Here is a 17,952-nt window from a genome sequence, read left to right as displayed (position 1 = left end):
ACATTGACACCCACATTGATCATATTGACACACACATTGCCCACATTGACGCATACATTGACACACACACATTGATGCACACATTGACCACACTGACACACACATTGATCACATTGATGCACATATTGGCACACACATTGATGCAGACATTGACACACACATTGATCACATTGACCCACACATTGCCCACATTGACGCATAAATTGATCACATTGATGCACACATTGACGCACACATTGACGCACACATTGATCACATTGACCCACACATTGCCCACATTGACGCACACATTGCCCACATTGACGCATACATTGATGCATACATTGACACACACATTGATGTACACATTGATCACATTGACCCACACATTGACGCACACATTGATCACATTGACGCACACATTGATGCAGACATTGACACACACATTGATCACATTGACCCACACATTGACACACACATTGATCACATTGACCCACACATTGACACACACATTGATCACATTGACCCACATATTGACCCACACATTGACACACACATTGATCACATTGACCCACACATTGCCCACATTGACGCATACATTGATCACATTGACGCACACATTGATGCACACATTGACACTCACACATTGATCAAATTGACGCACACACTGACCACATTGACACACACATTGACGCATACGTCCGATACAAATGCGGCTTTCCAAAAGTTAAGCTACCCCCAAAATTCTCAAAATGTATAAATTAAACATTCACTAAAAATGTGATAGCAATGAAAGATGATAATAGTTAATTAAAAAAGAGTATAATTTCTTAGAAATCTTTAGAAAAAACAAGGTCTTGCAAAAAAAAATTGCCATCTAATTAAAATTCTTACAAACACACCAAAAAACAACAACAACAACAACAATGAATCCTTAAAGTGCCGTAGCGGCTGGAGGTAGCGGGTGGCATATCGCGGAGGCAGAGACGCATCTCTGGGACACACTCTGCTTCACACACACATGCGGAAAAGCTTCCCAACACGCCCCCAAATACCGGGGGCTCGTAAAACCGGGGAGGGGCGGGGCTCAGACCGCTGGAGACGGAGGGCGTCGTCATGACGGCACAACACTCACAGACAAGTCCCGCCTCTTTAAACGCCGAGCCACATGTCTCTGTGGTTCTAAATCTGGCAGGAAGGTCGAGGCTTGCAGCTCGAGTGAGGCAGCGGGGCCGGAGCGACACGCCCGCTCACAGCAGAGCCCTAAAAAAGAAAAGAAGAAGAAAAGAAAAAATAGAAGAGGGACACAGCCGGGTCACAGGAGCCCAACAGGCGTCCAGGAAACGGCTCGCGGGTCAGGGACTTGGCCAAAGGAGGCGGGCGGCAGTTTGTTATTGGAAAAGCTGACAAGAGAGGAAGGGAGCAGGGAGGGGAGAGGAAGAAAGAGAGAGAGAGAGAGAGAGAGGTGGCTGCCTGACTTTGACTCTGGTCAGTGAAGGCCTCATGCAGCTTCTGTAGCAGCAACTCAACCCTATTATTTTATTTGCCTGACACAGCCGCTCACCAGGGGGCTCGCCACTGAGAGGAAGAGAGGAAGTGAAGAGAGAGAGAGAGGAATACTGAGGGAACGGGGAGGAAGAGAGAAAAAGAATCATGGTGAGTTTGTTTTGCCTTGTTCTGAATGCTGCTGCACTGTCCCTTTAAAAAAGAAGTTCCTCATTTGTAAGTTAGCACTTTGTTCGTTTTACTCGGCAGAAGTTTTTTTTTCTTTCTTTCGTTTGAAATGTATTCCTTTTTTCTTTCCACTTTGTGCTCACCGGTCCGAGAAAACAAAAAAATAAACCAAGCCAAACCTTTAAATTACGGAGCCCCCCGAGATCGACGCGGTTAAATGAAAGTGTCGGTCGTGTGCCGAGAAGTTTGGAAGAAGTTTGGAGCCCGGGAACTTTTCTTCCTCTCAGAAAACCAAATTGCAAGAAAAGTGATTTTCCGTAGCTGCTTGAGCTAAACGTTCCTTCTTTTTTTCTACAATCTTTGTGCATAGAGAGAGGAGGGGGAGAGGGGGGTGGGGGGGTGGCAACACATTTGGTTTCAATTACTTTGTTCCTCTGGGGAACAAGCTGCTATTAATAAGTAACAAGGAGCTGAGTGTGGACCGACTGCAGCCTACTGTCAGGGCTCCATTGTGGAGCAGGAGGAGGAGGAGGAGGAATAGGAGGAGGACTTAACACTGACTCTGGGTCTGCTCTGGGTGGGAGGGCTGAGTGGCTACCTCAGTTGCGGTGAAGGGTGTGTGTGTGTGTGTGTGTGTGTGTGTGTGTGTGTGTGTGTGTGTGTGTTGGTCTTTTTTTAGCCCCGGTCTCTGGAGCTCAATGAGTAAAACGATTCCATTTGTTTTTATATCTATTTGGGAAAATTCATGTAATGTCTCAAGTTAGTTGGAAAAGAATACACCAAAACATATATTTTGTTGTTTTCAATGTCCTATATATATGTATATACATATATATACGTATATATATATATACGTATATATATGAAGTTTTACATTTTATCAATTAAACGTCAATGTGTGCGCCAAATTTCTCAAATATTCAAATCTTGTCAAAAATGACATCACAGATGTCACTCGATGTTTGATGAGTTTCAAACACGTTTCAGTATCAACAACAACGTTTATGTTTTTTACACCCGGCGTTACGAACCCGAGGAAAAGTCTCCGGTCACCTTCTGTGTTGTCAACGTCTCTCAGGACCGACTGATATTTCGTCATATTCATTTCAAAGCTGCTGATAACGTTTGTAGTTTTTGCCGTCGGAGGCCATATCTTTTTCACTTCTGGTGATTTATGTCAGAGTCCAAATCTCAAGTGTGCAGCGGTGGTGAAATGTTTGATTTGAACCGTGTGGCTTGGATTCCCAGACGGACTCCACGAAACTAATTCAGTTTATTTCATTTTATTTTGCCTGAATGTTGCTTTAACGCACCCACGATGCGAAACCTGCCGAGGTCAGCGTGCTTCGGATCGTGCACTCAAACAAGTGCAATTCTTTTCTTTATTTTTTAAAATTGGACGACTGAGAACGTGTTGTCATTGGTCAGAAGAAAAGCCTCCGCCAACCAGCAGACTCCCACCGTAACGCGGCCCACCTGCTCCGGGACGCGCGGCAGCTGTCGCGCCACACACAGTTTATATCGGGAACAGAGTCAGAGCTCCGAATAACCGCGGACCCCCCCCCCCCCGTCTCCCCGTCTCTGCTTCGTCTCTTTCTGGGCTTCCAGCCGTCCACCGTGACCTCTCACCGCTCCGACACAACCAGCATGTGTACGGGCGGTGCTTCTCCTTCGGTTCATTACATCCCCGGAGCTGTGAAGGCAGCGGGTCACGCGGGGTCAGAAGTCTGCAGCCTCTGATTTAAAGGCCGGTTGGGAATGAAACGCACGACGTTCACACATCAGACCGCTACGTTATGAACTCAACATCCCGTTGATCAGGAAGGAGACGAAAGGAAAACCGTCACTCATTTCAAAAGCATTTCTTTCCAACAATTTAACAAAATAAAAGCATGGGCTGAAATAGAAAACACATTATCTGACAAAAACATGAGGTCAATATTAGCGTTGATGACCGGGGGCATCTATTTTGTAATGCGATGCTCTTTCTGAGTGGTTTTCAACACTGGTTGTCTGTGAGTCTTTAACCCTGCCTGTGTTTCTACCCGCCGAGCCACAAAGGACATGAGCGCCACCGTCAGCTGTTGGCTGAGTGTCTGAAGGGCTTACATTTTTTTACAAATTTTTGCAGCAGGTTGGCAAATTTGAGCCACACTTCAAAAGATTCTACCTTTTTTGTGTTTTTTCTTCTTCTCTATTGATCAATATTTAGCATCTAACCCAGGGGTCCCCAAACTTTTTCCTGTAAGGGGCCACATAACTTGTCCCTTCTCTGATGGGGGCCGGGGTCAGTTTGTAACAGAAACAATGTGACCATCGCAGGGGTGCCTGAATATAAACATTTATTGTTTTCCAGAAAGCCACAAATAACCAAATATTAATAAACCTTTCCGGGATCTTCACAGAAAAATAAGTCAGGAAATGAATAACACTATTTATGAAATAAATAATAACCAAATACCCCTCTCTGTGTTCTTCACAGAAAAAAGTCTAGGATTTGCGTGGCAGGACCGATCATAATGCTTCTCTGGTATTGTTCAGGGGGCCGGGCCAAATATAGAAGCGGGCTGTATCCGGCCCGCGGGCCTTAGTTTGGGGACCACTGATCTAACCAATCGTTTGCCCACTGCTCCACTGAAAAGAAACAACAGTCAGCCTGTGATTATCAGCGCTCCTTACATTTATTTCCTATTCACTGCCGCTGCTAGAAAACTGCTCGCTTTAAAAAAAATCTTTTATGCCATGATGGAAAAAAAAATCATACAAAATCGGAGCTATTTTTAAGAGGGTGAGAGAGTGTGAATACGTCAAAGGGATCATACTGTGCGTTTTTACACTTTCACAACACAACCAGAGCAACATATTGCTTCACAATCTGAATGAGGTCTGTTATTACGGGGTCTTTCGCTGGCTTCATTAATCGTGTAAAACCCACCAGCTGTGTTGCACGGTGTGGCTGCACCACGGAGACAGACGGCACAGTGGCAGCGTGGATGTGGAGCTAACGGGACACCGTCTTTCTAAGAGAAAATACAGCGGTTTATCTTCCAAGCACAGCTTGCTTCTGCTCACACAGACATTGTTGTTGCTGTGTTTTTTCAACCCCAGAATAGGTCACGCACAGCTGCCACTAACCCATCGTTTACTCTAAGCTCTTTTGTTGTGTGAACGCTCACATTTCTTTGGAACGAGATTGTTTCTTTCTGAGCATTGGCCTTGCGAATATATATGCATCGCCCGATCCTGATGTGCTGAAAGGGTTAAGTTGCGATGAAAAACAGCAACGCAGAAGATCCGGAGACCATAACCCGAGAGGACACACCTGTGTTGGCCATTTCAACCTCGACAAAGACACACCAGATCCAACCATATACCTTTCACAATAAAAGCCCGAGACATATTTTATTTAGCATTTCTGTGCGGTTTATTCATCACGCCCGCCCGATATGTAGAGTTATGTACTCGTGACTCGGTATTGCCACTTTTATAATGGATGTAGGAACGCTTGGTGAAGTTGTGGTGTCACGCCAAAAATGCTCAACAGCCACCAACGAAGGTGGTTTCTACAGACACCACCAGGTAGTGGAAAGTATGATCAAATGTACACACAAAATGCTTCTGGTGTTCTTTTGATGTTGGAGTGGAATATAAATCACAGAGTTTGCGGTTTGTTTCTCCAAACATTGATCCAAATCGTAGGATAGCATGGGGTTCCTATGAAAGGAACCCCATGTGACTCGGATCAAGGTCACCGTTCGTCTTCAGAACGGCCTTTTTAGCAGTTTGGCCGCCCGTAGACGGCAGTAAATTTAACAGCTGGCGACTTGCCTTGAGGACTCATACTGGAGCTTTTTCTGCAACCATAAAACCACCCGAGTCTGTAAAATTGAATGACTCGACAGACCTTTTCATTTCAATGCGACTGTAGAATTGCCGGACGCCTTTGCTTGTTGACGAGGGAGTAAGGCAGCGTCTGAATGGTCGCGTTTCCACGGAGAGATCGGCCTCGTCAAACTCTCCCGAGGTGTTGAGTCAACGTACTTCTGCTGGACAGAAATTGTCTCGACAAAAGAAAAATGGCCAAAGTGGCCTTAAAGAAAGGTACGGTTTTGACAAGTTACGAGCAAAGCCTATTAGTTCCGTTAGTCAGACGAAAGGAGGGATATTACTCGCGTCTTTGCGGTGGAATAGTTTTCATCGTCCGTACGGGGGCGGCACCAATCTTCTCATCGAACTCAACAAAGAGCTCGTTGTTGCCTCTTTTTTTTTACACATTTTCCTTTTCCTCATGAATACTTTCACACCAACGTGAATATTTACAAGGTGTTTTAAGGCTTATGGTGATAAAACAACACCATGTATACGCTCCGTTGTCTGAATCAAGATGCCAAATTTTATCACACATTTCGGTCTTGACAAATGCATCGAAGACCAGATCCACCCCTATACATGTGATATTAGCATATATATGTTTTGCATATTTGTATTGTTTATTTGTTACACCCCTCGGTGTGTAAAGACCTTCACACACATGATGAATGCATCTCGCACCTCCTAAACTTTGAGTCACGAAGGCGTCCGATGAAACATCTGTGTGGATTTATTCCACAGATAAAGTCTCCTACCATGCAGTGGTTCTGTTATTGTCTCCACCTCCTGCAAATAGATGGATAGATAGAGCTGCAGGGTGGGGGAGGAGGAGGGTTTAAAATGAAAATTCTGAGTCAGATGAGTTAGATGAGGAGGTGAAAAGAGGGGGGGAGTGAGACAGGAGAGTGGGGATTTGCTGAGTGAGTGATAATTCGAGGATTAGACTTTGAAGCAGGAATCGAGTTGCGCCGAGCCAAACCTCTTTCCACATTCGAGTCATTTCCATGGATATTATGACCCCCGTCAGCTCTGCTCGTGGCTTTTTTCACTGCGGGGTTTAAATAACGCCTACCCCCCCTTCGAAACGCAGAGCGATTTGAGAAGAACAACTTTCTGTGTTTGTACTTGCCGCGTAATGAGGGCCGTCTGTAAAGACCCACTGGACACCCGGAGGTCCCTCCGTTACTGTCTTCGTAGTGTTTATTTGCTCTTAACGTGTGATCCAGCCATCAGGCGGGTCAATTGAGAGGGAGCGTTCTTTTCGTGGCGGACCGGCAGAGCCTGCCGTCTATTAAAATCATTACAGCGTCCTCAGATTACAAAATTAATGGGACCTCTTCTTCTCTCCATCAAGAGGGGACTGTTCTGCCTCAAATATCTCTCCAGGAAATAGAAATATACATTACAGAACTGAGAATGAAATAGGAGGAGCACAGTGCCAGCCTTTGACGTCAAGGGCCTGGATAATGCAGCCGAGGCGTCAAAAGGGGTCCTTCAGGATCTCAGGGTACCTTCAGAGAGAAGTGAGGTATCCCGAGATTGACCATCGTTTGAAGTTTCAGTTTTAGTTTGAACTGTTTGCTGCAACCAGGTTGAAGATTATGACACGTTGACATGGGGATTGGCAGTGTGAGGATTTGTCTGCTTTCTTTGAAGCTGTGGGAGAGGATTTAGTCTCAACACCAAGAGACTGGAAATGTGTTCGCTGTTTCACTTCCCATCTTGTGAACTCACACACAGGAATGTGTCATCCTCCCGTGGTTACTCCATCCGTATCGCTGGCTTTGGTCTTTAACAGGAAGGAAGCTTTCCTAAAGCTCGAGTCCTTTTACATATACATGGATGTCTGTTACTGTTGGCAAACAAGTTTGCATCATGCTGATTGAGCCTATTATGGGAAATCTCTCTGTATTCCTCAGTGTGGTGTCTGGTGTTTGTGGTTAGAGAGATGTTCCTCATGCAAAGGTCCCATATACTAGATATTGAAGTAGCAAACAGTTGTATTAACGTATGTATGTGAAGTCAACAACTCAAACGAAGAAAGTTCCATTGAATAATTGGCTTATAGGTTCAGGGTCTGAGACAACAGCATCTGGGTCCGGACTCTCTCCGCCTATTCGTCACCCCTGCTTTAGAGGAAGGGTCCAAAGGAAGGAAGCGATCGAAGGCGAGGACAAGCGCGTATCACCATTGGTGTAGTTTCTCCTTGTTGGAGAGCGATGAAGGGATGAAGGGCAGACACTGGTGTTTGGTTTGACAAGTTCAGAGTGAGACCGGGTTATGAAGACAGATGGTTCCTACCCCAGGGACCGGTGATGAGATTCAACTCGCGGTACAACATGTGGACCTGGAGCTTGAACTAGGTCAACGACCTCGATGTCCGACTGTCCTCGTGTGCGTATCAGGATTGTTCGTGCAACATATCGTTTTATTTTGGTCAAAAACTCTGAGGATAAATGACCTTTTCGGCCGTTAATTCGCAAGGTGACTGAGGATTTTGGACTTCTCTACACTTCAGACATCTGCAGCATTTAGCAGCATTTACCGCGAGCATCATGATTGTAGGTTTCTCGGCTGCAGTCGTCCGTCTTCTCTGACGCATGAATATTTATTGTTCCGCAAGTCTGTGCGTTGCTAGGGAGTCTAGGACTATTTAGAACAACAGTTTTTGATGGTAAGTGCCAATCGTCATGCTACTCTCTATTAGGGATGTTACAAAAACAGCAAACGGACAGATACGCAAAGAGAGAGAGAAAAATAGAGAGATGAGAGGCAAAAGTGGAAGAGACAGAGAGAGAGTGAGAAAGAATGTGCAGGGTGGGGAAAAAAAAGAAAAAAAGGACGAAGGCGAAGAGCGAGTGCACTTTAGAGGAGAAACTTAGAGACAAAATGAAAGAGACAAAGAGGGAGATGTAAAGATAAAAATAGAGAGGAATAGATATCCGTGTGTTCCAGAGAAAAGGGGAGAAACAAAAGAGACCATGACCTTGAAGCTGAAACAATTTAGTCTGGATTAAAACGCCAGCAACGATAACACGGACACGGTGACCCCAACAAAGGACGGCGACTTTCCCCCGACACCGGAGTAATGTTGCCTGAGCTTAACCACGTGAAGGATGTGACGCCGGTCGACACTCAATATCGGGACAAAAGTACTTTTTGTCATGCATTCATTACGAAATGGAGGGTCACCAAGAACGAGAGATATCGCGCCAATTAGAATGGTACGCACGGGATGTCGCCGTGACCTTTGACCTCCAGCATTGTATCAGATCATCCATATGAGCCTTAGAGGACGTCTGTGCAACATTTTAAGAAATTCCCTTTTCCTATCTCCAGCCACTCGCTATCTTTTTAAAATATGCAAATACTAACGGATCAGAGAGTCATGAGCAACGAAAACATCTAAATGAATACACAAGCATCACCGAGAGGACAAACTACCCTCCAAACAACGGCTGTTTGCTCCTAATTGGTACTAAAATATGACAACCACCTTGCCAATTAACACCACACTTGAAATCCCCCTGCAAACTAAAGTGTTGACGCAATCAGCCTCAAAGTCACGTAAACAGCCAATTCGAGTCAAAGTCTGAAATGTTTACTTCTCCGTCATCTGACTTTGTCGTCAGTGTAGGAAGTTGAACCTCTACGTGAGACGCAATACTTTTATCTGCGGCGGCCCACTTATCTACAGAAGTAAAGAGAACAGAGCCCAGAAACTTGAGCCACTTACGTTAAGCTCTAGTCGTCTCTGAAGGGCTTAACTTGTCAGAACCGAGATTACATTTTTTCCTTCATTGTGCTTCAATTTATATTTCATACTTAATGATGGATTGGATTGTGATACTAATGATAAGATAATAATGCAGAATGGAACATGTGACTGGGATATATTTTACACAAACAGATTTTTTAAGAGAGAGCCTTTGAGTACAGGAAACACTGCTATTATATATATATATATATACATAAATACATATATATCTATATATATGTTTGTGTATATATGTATACATATAAACATATATATTTATTTATTTCTATTTATATAATGTTCTGTATAAATTTATATATTATTATATTTTTTATTCATTTATATAATATTCTGTATGTATATTTATACAAATATATATTATTTGCCTTACATATTATATATATATATATTTGTATTTGTAGCTATACAATATTTTGTATTATATATATATTTATAAATATGTATATATATATATATAATAAATTATTGAAGCATTTCTCCGGCGTGCTGCTGACGTGTCTTGCCCTACTTACCCCATTCGATCATATCACCGAGTGACGATGCCAAGTAATCACGATTTGATGAACATTCCCCAACTCTATTCCAAACCACCATATTCCCTTCGCCGTGTCCATAAGTCCTACTCCTCGGTTCCTGTGCAGCACTGCAGAGTCACAGAGTTCTTTTTTTTTTGTCCCCAAACCAAAGGACTTGTTTCACTCGGATGGCACTTTGGATAAAAGTGCTCTTTAGAAAAAGCACCCTCGAAAAATAAATGGAATGTGCTTTTTTTTAATGCAGCTGCCACGGGGGAAATTATCGATCAATTGATATCGGTCGATACTTTGAGAGCGTCACTTCACACACTTTATACGATTGACGAATTGAGCGTCCGACTGTAATTATACACGTCTCACTTTCATGCGTTGGGGGGAAAAAAAACGTCAAAATGATATCAAGGTTGTCCAACCGTCTCCTTTGGCTTTTCCTCTGCATCCCCATCTGGACATGACGTCCTCCCGGTTCTGAATTCTTCATTTTTCACAACTCAAAATGTAGAGAATATTCTTTGCGATATTGTGTCTAGCAGAAAGGTCATGAAGCCATCACAGACGCCTCTTGCATCTGCTCTTTCATATGAGAATAAGCTCTCTCTTTCTTTTTTTACACGATGATGATCGTCAGCTTTTAGTTCGAGTCGCTCGATTGGCCGATGGGGAGCGCTTACCGACGGCAGCAGAGGGCTATTTGCTGCATCAGTTGACAGCGGCTGACTCTCTTTTTTAAACGATCTCGGAGAAACATCAGATCGTAAATGGTATCATCCAGTCCGGGCCAGCGATGAGCTCGTGACCTTAGTTATCTGAACTATTTGACTGTCATATTTCAAACCCTTCCCTCTTTTTGGGGCGATGATGTTATAGAGCAGGGTGCAGCAGTGGACGCGGCCGCCCTGTTGCACCCTGCTAGCGCCAACCAATTAAAAGATTAGAAATCCAGCGTCCTAAAGCAGAAGATGCATTGCTAGCAGCTTGTTATCGGAACGTTAACCTCGGGCCGGATTTACTGTCCTGCAAAGTTACACAGAGATGGGTGTTGTGCTGATTATTTGATTCAACTTCTCGGTCAGAACGCTTATGCACGAGCGAGATGACGGCCGTATTAACAAAGCCACCTACACAGTGAAACGGTTCATAAAGAGTCGAGCGGAGCCCGGTGTTGGAGGAGGAAGTTTCGAAGCCATGGGTGCATCTTAAGAGTATAACAATGAACTATTCCTGGTTGTCTTAAGGACCCAGATACGGCCACAACTCCGACGTCTCTACGGATTTAGTCCATCCTAAAGACAGTTTCTGTGGATCAGCGATCTGCAGAGGACCCATCGAACGTCTTCCAAATATTGTTAATACTTGTGTTCGTCATTCATTGAGCTTAAAGCCACCATTAGTCGTGTGCCTCCACGCTGTCCTCTCATTTCCAGCATCCAAACAGAGCGAGCAAAGCCCGTCCTCTCCAGAGATAGCAGCTGCTTCCTGCCTGAGACCTTCGGTTTCGGACCCTTCAGAATAAGAGCTTCAACAGGAAACAGCCACGATCTCCCAAGAGAAACGCACCTCTCCCATAATCAACACATCTCATTCATACAATCAACATCCTATAGTTAAGATAACAATAAGACATGATACAATAAACATTACTTTTCTATGCTTTTATAATACATTCTTCAGAATATTCCTCATATTATCCCCTATGTAAATTATCTTTACACATGCATTCTTTTAAAACATAAGAATTCCTTTTTACACGTGCATGTGTGAATACAATCCACTACAACCTAACAATAGCATCCAGAACGTTGGAATGAAATTGCTTTTACTTTGTTATTTTTTTTATCCGTCAATTACTTTGAGATTGTTTTATTTAACACAACTTTAAAATAACCCTGAATGCTTTTGTACGGTGACGGAAGGTATGATCTGTTAAATACATCAAACAATGATGGCGATCGAATAAGTGCAAATATGTTCTCCACTGAGGGATTATGGGTATGCAGAGACACTTATTTAAAGACGGAGAGAGTGTTGAGTGCTCAGCTCAAAAGAAAACACCACACTCCGAGGATCTGCAGCCAGGAAGCTGCTTTTGGCTCAGGGATTAATATTTATTTACTGTGGTTTTGGAAAACGAGGTTGTTTGCCATCTGGTTGAGCCACAGAAAATCCACAAGCTTCCTCTCAGCAAGGCCCCACAGACTCGTCCAATAGGCACAGAGATCCTGCCCACGGAAAGGCATCTTAGCCAGTAGGAAGGCTCTGATAGCTTCTGGATCACCATCAATCCCTGGCTAATGCTGGGGGAACACTGAGAGAAGACTGCGGCTGAGTTACTGAACCAACAACTCCTCAACCGGAAAGGATTTAATCCAACGCCACCGGGCAGCACTTCCCCTCGTCCTGCACCTGCCTCTGAGTATAGTTTTAGTGATGATACAGTGGCGTCCCGGAGCTTTAACACCATCGTTAAAAATAGCTTAAAAACACCAGCTGACTTACTGGAATAGTCTGCTCTTTACTCAACGGGCACATGACCTCCATCCGGATAGTTACAAAATGAGCTTGTATATACGGATAGAGTATGACTCTTTATCAAGGGTCTCGCTATAATTAGATACATAGTTTGATCTTATGAATATATGCTTATCAACTCAATCAAACTTTTTATTACAGACTCAAGGTCCAGATAGTACAAAACATTAAAATATGATAAAATACAGACAAAATCACAAGTAAAAAACAAACAAAGAACTACACGTGCTTTATAAATAGACAGATGTACCAGTATCTCTACAGCTGGGACCGGTAGCGTGTAATGCTGAATTTTATATTTGATAAAAACATGATGATCTAATTTTCTGAGTCATCAACCCGGCGGATACATTTGTACGTTAGATTTCTTGAAACCGCTCTGAATGTATTGACTCCTGCAGCCACAAACATCTCACATGTAAAAGCAAGTGAGCAAATATGTCCTATCTTCCGAGGCCAAACACGATGACATACTACGTCATCCAGAGAACTATTTTTACGGTCAACCCAAACATTTTCTCACTCTAGGCAACACAACTACTTGGTTAGGTTTAGTTTAAGATTGTGAAATACTTATTTAGATTTAGGCATTATAACTACTTGGTAAGGTATATTAGTTTGGGTTAAAATAACCACAGAGGTTACGAGACACATACACCAATGTCGACTTCTCGTTTCACACGAGTCTTTTTTCCACCTAAATTTGAATTAACGATGTCATGATTAAAGTTGTCAATGATGAGAGATTGTGAAGTCCTTTGAGACATTTTGGGGATTTCATTTTGGTCTCTATAAATAAAATGGACTAAACTTGACATTATCTTTGCGCTACAGAGGCGGCTGCTGCACAGCGACCCTTAAATATAAGAACAACCGTAATTAATTTTCCTCTTCACCATGTCCAGAATTATTGATTGTTTGCAGCCTAAATTCTTTAATTATTTCTCCAACAAGCTATTAGTCCTCAGATGTCAGTGTTGATTCATTGGAACCCAGGAGTGGTGCTGCGGCAGAATCACATTTGGTTGACTAGGATAGACAGTGAAACATCCAAGTTTTATAGAGTAACTCTCTTTTTCGAATAGTATTTTTTTATTGTTAAAAATAACAGATGACAGAATAAGGATTTTATTTTTTTGCATTTGCTTGCGGGACTGTTTAATACTTTATAATTCCACAGGCATCATGGCTTTCTCTTGCTCGTGCTCTGGGATTAGAAATGCGGCATTAGTTCAGCAGGCACGTCTTGGACTTCATCTGTCCGCCTTCTCACTCCGACTCACTCTCCGGAGATCCTCTGGAGAAACTACAGTGAGCTGCATCCCCTTCTCTATTGTTCTCGTCTCATAACAAGTCGAAAGTTCTGGACTGAATTATTGCTGACTCGCGTGAATTCCCCTTCCAATATTCAAGAGTCTCAGCTCTGAAGTGACATATATGACGGTGACAATAAATCACCATTAAAACCGGTCCTCGTGTTACGTGAGAATAAAGCTGAAATGGCCCACGCTCGTTTATTAGTTTCATCTGTTCTGGTTCCAAGAACAATGCCAAATCTGTCGAAAAAAATCCGTACAAAATTCGATAATCCCTCAAGATGGGATCGCTCTTGTAATGAAGTGCCGCCTCGTCAGATGTAAACACAAATTAGCTGTGAAAAAGTTCTCGCCGAAGTGCTCGAATAAAGTTATTGTTATTATTCAGCACCATTACTTCCGCCGAGGCTGCTTCCTACAGCCGAGCGCACGAGTGTTTATGGTTCGTGACACAATTATGATTAAGATGTTAGCCTCTCGCAGGGAGTGGGAAAGGGAGATAAAAGAGAGAGAGAGAGAGAGAGAGCAAGGAAAGGAGACAGGCAATTTAGCATCACTCTCTCTCTCCTGGGATAAGGGCGAGCGGCGGCGGCTCACTGCTGCCCTGCCACTGTGCCGGCTCTGATCCAAGAGAACTCTTTACATCTCTTTCCAGCACAAACCCAGATTTTTGTTTTAATTTGTTGCACTTATTTGTGCCCATGCTTTTTTCTTTCAAGCTCTATCTCCCTCAATCTGTAAGGTGGACTCATTATTTCTCATTTGTTGTAAGTGTCATTGTGTCTTTTCCTAATGTTTTGAAATTTTTCTTGGACATTAGCACAACCCAAAGCAGCGGCTTGGAGCTGTGGCACAAACCCTCAGGATTGGTTCACATGCTGCCAGTTTATGAGGCTACAAAACAATAAGCACATTTCAGATGATGAGGTACAGTTTCCCAAATTCAAAACAGGGAAACCTCTATTTGAACATTTATTTTACCGGAATGCAGATAACATTGTAGCCTCTCAGACGGAGACGAGCAGTACGGTTCATGGTTTACAGACCGGCAATCTGGTTTAAGTGGGTGTTGAGGGAAGATGGAACACATGATTAATAGATGTATTCATCATGTTTTATCTGTGAAATGCGTTCGTTGGCATACACTCGAGGATGTGCTCAAAGGCTAATGCGGTATTGTAATAAGCAGAGTAAGACTAATGCATATTTTTAGTATCGTTCATCTTCCTGATGGTCTGAGGGACGAAGCTTTTCATGAGTCTCTCTGTGTTGGACTTGTGGCTTTAAGTTCTTCTCCCCTTCAAAGTTCATAACCAATCTACCCCAAAGACACATGTTATTCTCCTGACAGGATCTGAGTCAGCTCGGATCCCCTCAGGTATCAGATATATTGACGTCTACAGACCTTGAACCATGTCAATAGCATAAGGATCTAGCTGACTTGGATCCCTGGTCAGTTCTCAATTACAATGACCCAAGTGGACCCGTGTTGACTTCTAGGACAACATTTTATAACCGATATATATGAATATCTATATATATGTATAAATAAGACCAGAAACATCCTTTAACCCTTGTGTTGCCTTCGGGTCATTTTGACCCGATTCAATATTTAACCCTCGTGTCGCCTTCGGGTCAATTTGACCCGATTCAATGTTTAATGTCGGTGTTCTTTCGGGAGTCAACAAACAAACATAAAGTACCTCACACTTAAACTTGGAAAACAATATTAATTCTAATAATTTTCTGGAGATTTTAATAGCTGGGGTCATATTGACCTCAAGGGTAAAATATGTTAGTAAATATAAAGGTAACAGGAGGGTTAAACATTGAATCGGGTCATATTGACCAAGATTCAAGATTCAAGATGTTTTATTTGTCACATACACACACAGGGTGTGCAGTGAAATGAAAGTGGCAATGCTCAGCAGGAATGTGCAAGGGCAACAAGTACACACTATTTACAATAAAAAACAACACAGTATTTACAGTAAGTGTGTGTGTGTGTGTGTGTGTGTGTGTGTGTGTGTGTGTGTGTGTGTGTGTGCCTAAGAGGGTTCACAATCCTGATGGCCTGAGGAAAGAAACTCCGTCTCAGTCTCTCTGTTCTGGCGCCTGCCTGACCGCAGCAGCTGAAACAGTCTGTTGTTGGGGTGGTGAGGATCCTTCATGATCCTGCCGGCTCTGGTTCTGCACCTCCTGGTGTACAAGTCCTGCAGGGTGGGAGTGTTCCAATAGTGTGCTCAGCCGAACGCACTACTCTCTCAGTTGCCAAACCAGGCTGTGATGCTTCCTGTCAGACAGCTCCAGAGTAGAAGGACTGAAGGATCCTCTGGGAAACTTTAAATTTCCTCAGCTGCCTGAGGTGGTGCCTTTCTCACCAGAGTGTCTGTGTTCTGGACCATGTCAGATCCTCGGTGATGTGGACACCCTCTCCACAGTAGTCCCGTTAATCCCCAGTGGTGTCTGTTGTTGTACCTCGAAAGTCCACAATCAGCTCCTTAGTTTTGGTGACATTCATGATGAGGCTGTTGTCCTGGCACCAGAGTGACAGATCAGCAACTTCCTCCAGGTAGGCCTTCTGAAGTGGAGATCAGGCCCACCACCACTGTGTCATCCGCAAACTTGATGATGGTGTTGAGCTGAACCACACAGTCATGTGTTGACCACCTGTGGCCTGGCGGTCAGGAAGTCCAGGATCGCTGAACTATAATCAATGAACAGCAGTCTCCTGTCCAGATGAGAAGACAGCATCATCCGTGGATCTGTTTGGGCGATATCCATGGAGGAAGGGCATTTCATGACCACAGTCATTCATACATGCTGGAGAAGCATTCTTGGGCACAGGGACAATAGTGGATCTCAGAGGTTGAATATTGTGGTGAACACTGGAGCTAGCTGATTAGCACAGGTCTTCAGTAATGCCATCTGGACCTGCAGCTGTGTGTTCATCCCCAGTAGAACTCACCCTCGCACGCTTAACGGTTGTGTTGTTAGCCGCAGCTAAGCGCTGTTGTCTCACCATAGCTGGGTCTGCTCTGGTAGTCTGTGATAGTCCCATCTGTGATTCCACTCTGTCTCGGCTCCTTTTGCGTCTTTCACGCCCTCCTCAGTCCATAGACCGCTGCCTTGTACTCGTCCATGTTGCCGGATCTAGCGTTGCTATGAGGCTCATTACTTCCGCTAAACTCGCTGACGTCACTGGAACTGGATTGGATCATGTCCCAGTCGGACACGCAGAGCGCCCTGTAGCTCAGCCTCTGATTGGTCAGACCACCGTACGTTCCTCGTCGCAGTGGTCCAACGTTCTTTCCTCTGGTAGCACCGTAATGTGCTGGTGAAAGTTCATGACTTTTTAGGTTTGCAGCCACCACCACAGCCCGTCGGGATACTTGTTCTGATGCCGACATAACACATCATGTAGGTCCGAAAGTACGCCGGTGTCCGCTTGTGGTGGAATGCTGTGGTGATGACCGAGCTGAACTCCGGGAAGGTAGAATGCAGATGTTCCAGGTTCGAGCAGGAGCGAAAGAGTCTTAATGTTCTTGGGGTCGCACCACTTGTTGTTAGTCAAAACCCTCCACCCTTAGATTTACCAGACTCTTCCGTTCTGTCTGCACGGAAAACAGAGAAGGACTTGGGGGGGGCATATTCGACGATCCGCACCAGCGGGTCAGCCATGTTTCCGTCAGACAAAAGATGTTACAGTCCTCATGTCCGTTGGAATCTGATCCTGCCCTAACATCATCCATCTTATAGTCTGTTCCGACCCTCGTTTCCCTCGATGTTTTGTCGTCTCCCGTAGTAGCGGCTCCACTGTTGTTGATGTGGTTCGCTCAGACGATCTCTGCCGCCACGCTGGATCGATGGAAAAGTGGACAAAAACTTGTTTTGCGCCAAAGTTTATGTCCAAAAGTGTGCTGTGGTCGTACATTAAAAATAAACACAAAAACTAAATCGACGGCGTCTGGACACAGCCGCGCCATCTGAATAATGTCTCCGAAGGCGACAGGAGGGTGAAACATTGAATCGGGTCAAATTGACCCGAAGGCAACACAAGGGTTAAGTTAAAAAATATACTTCAGTACATTTGAGATATTAAAACATTATCCCTGCCTTCGAAGTGGCTGCTTCTTTAACCCTCAGGCTCTTTCCACCGCTGACAACAAAAAGAGCTTCAAAACATGAATTTTATAGCCCAAGATGTGATTCCTGGGCCCTCATCTCCAGTTCAGTACCACATCTGACCCACAGGACCTACAAGCACAGG

General features: G+C 44.0%; 1 protein-coding gene across 1 annotated transcript in view; it reads left to right on the top strand.

Moving 5' to 3' along the window:
• The first annotated feature begins 1,189 nt into the window (after positions 1-1,189).
• Positions 1,190-17,952, top strand: part of sgcd (sarcoglycan, delta (dystrophin-associated glycoprotein)) — a 117,738-nt gene continuing 100,975 nt past the window's right edge. The window contains exon 1 of the mRNA XM_056443936.1: positions 1,190-1,635. Coding sequence (XP_056299911.1) covers positions 1,633-1,635 — 3 coding nt within the window. The 5' untranslated portion in view covers positions 1,190-1,632. The remainder of the gene's footprint in view (positions 1,636-17,952) is intronic.

Source organism: Pseudoliparis swirei, chromosome 3 (assembly GCF_029220125.1).
Source record: "Pseudoliparis swirei isolate HS2019 ecotype Mariana Trench chromosome 3, NWPU_hadal_v1, whole genome shotgun sequence".
NCBI classification, from domain to species: Eukaryota; Metazoa; Chordata; class Actinopteri; order Perciformes; family Liparidae; genus Pseudoliparis; species Pseudoliparis swirei.
The sequence above is the reverse complement of the archived record's forward strand: the minus strand, read 5'-3'. Positions and strand labels throughout refer to the sequence as shown.